General features: G+C 44.4%; 1 protein-coding gene across 1 annotated transcript; it reads left to right on the top strand.

The window, feature by feature from the left end:
- The first annotated feature begins 2936 nt into the window (after positions 1-2936).
- Positions 2937-4513, top strand: LOC136393671 (C-C motif chemokine 3-like). The gene is made up of 3 exons (XM_066366298.1): positions 2937-3036; positions 3923-4037; positions 4405-4513. Exons 1-3 carry the CDS (start codon positions 2970-2972, stop codon positions 4511-4513), a joined length of 291 nt encoding a protein of 96 aa, XP_066222395.1. The 5' UTR covers positions 2937-2969.
- The last annotated feature ends 404 nt before the right edge of the window (positions 4514-4917 follow it).

Here is a 4917-nt window from a genome sequence, read left to right as displayed (position 1 = left end):
TCCCTAACCCAGTCAAGGCATTCTGTGAAGGCTGAAGAGAAATAAAATGACAACATCTTCTCAAGAGTTTTCAAATGTCTGCCAATCACCTCGCACATTGCAGCAGTGTTGCCATCATGCTGTTTCTCGGTGAGTGGGAATATCTCAAGGTTGCCACGCAGCACATGTTGCCAGAGCCGCACCTTTAAACGGAATCCGTTCATTTTATCAGTGCTTGTAAGCAGGTTTTCATTTCGGCCTTGCATCCGTGTGTTCAGTTCATTCAGATAATGAAATATATCAGCCAGGTATGCCAACTTTGCACACCACTCATCACTTGCAAGCAGCTTTGAGTAATCAGACCTCTCGTTTGTCAGAAATACTTTAAGTTCCTCTCGCAACTCATACACATGGGCCAGCGCTTTGCCGCGCAACAGCCACCGGACCTCTGTGTGGCGCAATAAGATTTTATGTTCCGCTCCCATTTCTTTACACAAAGACGCAAATAAGCGACATCTCAAAGGTCACATCTTCACAAAGTTCACTATGCTCACAACATCATCCAACACAGGAGCTAGATCTGCTGGTAAGGTCTTTGCAATGAAGGCCTCACGGTGCGAAAAACAGTGCGTAACAATAACATTTGGGTTTCTTTCTTTGACCCTACTTACGAAGCCTTTGATGCGCCCAACCATGGCTGCGGCTCCATCAGTGCAGACACCAGTGCAGTTTTCCCATGTAAGCCCACTTTTATCGAGATATTCCGATGTGACCCGAAAGATTTCCTCTCCTGTTGATTTTTCTGTCAGTGCCTTGCAAAATAGGAAGTTTTCTCTAATGGCTTCTACACCCACAAAACGCACGTTGGCCAAGAGCTGACAATGTCCACTAATATCTGTCGACTCATCAAGTTGCAAGGCAAATTTCTTACTGATGTGCACCTTTTCCAAAACAATAGTTTCAATGTCCGCAGACATGTCATCAATACGTCTGGCAATTGTGTTATCTGAGAGAGGCACTTTAGCTATCTCTTTGGCCGCAGTAGGGCCAAGCATCTCATCTACAATGGCTTTACAAGCTAGCAGTGTTAATGTTTCTGCCACAGTGTGGGTCTTTTTTGATTGAGCTACGAGTTCAGCAACAAGGTAGCTAGCTTTGAGGGCTCTCTTGTTTACCTTTGTGGTTTTTCTCAAATTTCCCATTTCTCATTGTTTGTACGTAAGCAGGCCGTAGTTTGGGGACTCATGTTTAATTTCCCCAAGGTACACCTGACCATGTCTCACGGCACACTGGTTGAAAAACACTGGTCTAAACCATATCACCTCATTCGTATGGCCTGAGATTCCCTAAGTAAAAGTAGAGAACTTCACAGGAGGTTTCAAAATGTTCTGGTCTGTCTCCCTAGTTGTTTGATCTAGTCTCTAAACCTCAAAGGCAGAGGAGGGCTAGGACCCGTTTTCAGTTGGTAAACAGAGGCCTAACTCAGTCATTAACAAGATGCAAACACCTGGTCCAGCTGAGTCTTAAGATGAGACAAATGAAAGATTTCCCTCAGTTCTCCTGAGGAGATCCTCCTTCTCAGCTATTCACAGAACCATCTGTGAACCAGATGAAGTTCCCCCAAAAGAGATGGAACAAGGTCAATAAGTTATATCCATAAGTTATATCCCTGGAAGAGGGTACAAGACAGAGGCAGAGATTCAAAACAAAAGTTTGAGGTAAAGAAGAACAACTTGGCCTTCTTGGTTTTCTTTGTGCCTGACTGTGCAGCCCGGAGCAGTGACACGTCCATCAAATTTTTGCTGCTCCACTAAGAAGGTGGAGACGCTAACTTGGCTTCTTCGAGGCTCTTGATCACCACCTCCTCACTGCTGGGGAGACACCGAGTGCTTCGTTGACTTCTCTCCAGATCCGTCACACATTTGCTGATGATCACAGTGACACTAACGGCCAGTGTTGTCACCCTGGTGTAATGTCAGCATCTTTCCTTCTTCCTGGAGAGACGCGGGTTTGGAAAGGGAAGGCCGCCCATGGTCACAGGGTGAGGAGCAGAGATGGGGAGGAAGGAAACTTTATTTCTTCTGGGTATTTCCTCTTCCCAGGGTTTTTGCAATAAAATTACATATGCAATTTTGCAGTTTGCTTGTTAATTTTTAATATATAAAATCAAGTATTTTCAAGTCACTCTATTCATCTAAGATACTGCCTAGAAGTCCATCAGTGGGTTTATTTATCATTCTAACCCTGTGGAGTGTGGTTAGCTGTCAATTACTTGATGATAGATAAGCTGCACCTGACAACAGTATCTGTAATGTGTGTTCCACTTGTGAGATCACTTCCATAGGCTAGAGTATGATTCAGGTTCAGAGAATAGAGGCAGTTTAAAGACTGCTAACCACATCCAGTGTTATGTCAGGACATTGTAAGTCTATGGATGACACTGGAAGGCTCATCCTCACTTTTTCCAATATTGCTTCTCCAGGCCTCCTCACTCTGTAGTTCTCACCTACGTTGTGGCTTCCTTGACTCATACAGCTTAAGACCCAGTGGCATTATTACACATGTCACATTCATATAGTCAGAACAATTGTGGCAGTCCATCACAGCACTCTGCTCAATGACAGGCGGCGGAGACCCCTCATGTCAGAGAGATGGTTGTCATGTGAAGAGGAAACAGCTAAGCATGAATCCTGGGCAACGACAATTTCTGGTTTCTCATGTGGAAAAACAACTTCCTCATAAGCATCCCAATGAGAGTAGCAACTGAATACATTCTTGTGTAGTAACCACAGGCTAGCCTAGGTTGTACAGTTCACATGACATCACTATACATAAAGTTTCTTGCTTAGGCATATCAATTTCTATGTTTCCACTGTCCTGGGAAGCCAATAAAAGGAGGGAAGACAGTGCAGATCCCACAAGGAGGCAGCAGTCGTGACTTCCACAGCCCCGTCTCAGTTCTGCTCACACTCCTCTGCCTGCCCAGCACCATGAAGGTCCTTGGAGCTTACGTTCTCCTCCTTCTCTGCACCGTGACCCTCTTTGCCATTAAAGTCGGTGAGTGTGTTGTCCACTTTCCTTTATTTTTCTTGTTAATCTTCCATTGATTTGAGGGTGGTGACGCGAGAGGAGAAAGAGAGAAAGGAAAGGAGAGGGAAGGAGAAAGGGAAGCATCAACTTGTTATTCGCTTAGTTGATCTCCAGTGTGTCCTCATCGAGAGTTTCTCAACGTACCCTGACCTTGGATGGATCCTGAGACCTCGGTGCCCCAGGATGACATCTATCTACTGAGCAATCTGGTCAGGGACTTTATCCACTTTACTTTAACAGCAGTTTGTCCCCACACTCTGGCCAGAGGCAGGACAATTGCTCGAGCCTAAGAACCCCATGTGAAGTTTGAGAGCCTAAAACGAGGTTTTAAAATAACACTGTTGTTTTCTTCAAGAGAGTTCAAAATGTGTCTGTTGATCTGGGCCACAGGATGGCAGTGAGGACAGGTTTTATACTTTTTGGACGAGGTTATTATGGCTTTATTTATTGGATCATTAGGATGAGGTAAACTCTGTGTCTATTTAAATCCCATTAGTGCTGGCAAGTTTTAGAATCTCCTTTGCTATTCCCAGAATGTGTAAGATCCTCCCTACTCTCATTCAGCTATCTTATATGATTTAATGGATTAGAAAAAAATTTCGCCAAAGATACTTACGAGAATAAACAGACTGTCTGGAGTTTGGTTCTCTGTAGAGTAAGACACAGAGTAACATGAAGAGACAAAATCTGTGACAAGACTAGAGAAACAAACAAACAAAAAAAAAGCCAAATTATTTCCTGTTTTCTTTCCCCCGACCCTCATTGTTGAGCGACACTGTCTCTTGTACGTCTTCCCGATGCTGTCGGACATGTCTGTGCTCCTGAGCAATCCTGGTGTCCTGTTTCCCCACAGCCGGAAATTATTCTCCATCCGATTGCTGCAAAAACTACTACCCCAGCCCGGACATCCTCAGTAGAGTGAGTGGCTATGATAAGACGAGCGGCACCTGCAGCAAGCCTGGTGTTGTGTAAGTGTCAGTCCCCTTGCCCGTCTCTGGTGAAACTGAGGACACAGGTGTCTGAGTGGGGAGAGTTCACAAGTGCACCAGCTGGTGGATAAGGAACCATTCTGAGAAAGCCCAGCTTCTGGGCCTTTTTGTGAACACAGGACAAAGAAGCAGACCACTGGGGCTGGTTTCTAATGTGAAGTGGGGCAGTTAGGGAGCCAGGAAAGGTGTGACCAGGAGAAGGACCTAAAGTCCTTGTTTTGGGGGAATGACTCCTTTATACGGAGGACTAGCCCTGAGCTGCCCACAGGGCTGAAGGTGAAGGGGCCATAGGTGGTCAAGCATAACCTTACTCGTCCTCTATATAATACTTCTATCCTCTCTACAGCTTTCACACCATACTGGGCCGGAAAATCTGTGTCAATCCTAACGAGACCTGGGTTCAGAAATACATCAACAGCAAGGAGAGGAACAGTGTTTTTTCCGGTGGGCAGTAGGGACACGAACAAGAATAATGTCCCTGCAACCCCAGAAGTTTCCTATTTTGAGTCATTCCCCATTCCACTAACCACATAATGAAAACTTCCTTTAATTTATTAATAATTTATTAAGGTATTTAAATATTGTAAATTATTTTATTTATTTGATGCTCTCTCTGAGAAATCATATCATCCCCTCTCATCACGTTCGGAGTGATGGTGAATGACTGTGCTCCTCTCTCTGGAGAGACATTGGACCAAACCTACCTGCACAGGCTTGCTGAGTTTGAGCCTTTTACTTTGTTCAGAATGCCAGAACAATAAAGATTATTTTTGTTTACTGAAGTAAATCTTGGACTTCTGGTTTTTTTTTTTCTTCTGTGCTTTGTTGTTTTTCCTGATAACTCAGCTTCATAGGTTGG

This window comes from Saccopteryx leptura, chromosome 2 (assembly GCF_036850995.1).
Source record: "Saccopteryx leptura isolate mSacLep1 chromosome 2, mSacLep1_pri_phased_curated, whole genome shotgun sequence".
Taxonomy (NCBI): Eukaryota; Metazoa; Chordata; class Mammalia; order Chiroptera; family Emballonuridae; genus Saccopteryx; species Saccopteryx leptura.
The sequence above is the reverse complement of the archived record's forward strand: the minus strand, read 5'-3'. Positions and strand labels throughout refer to the sequence as shown.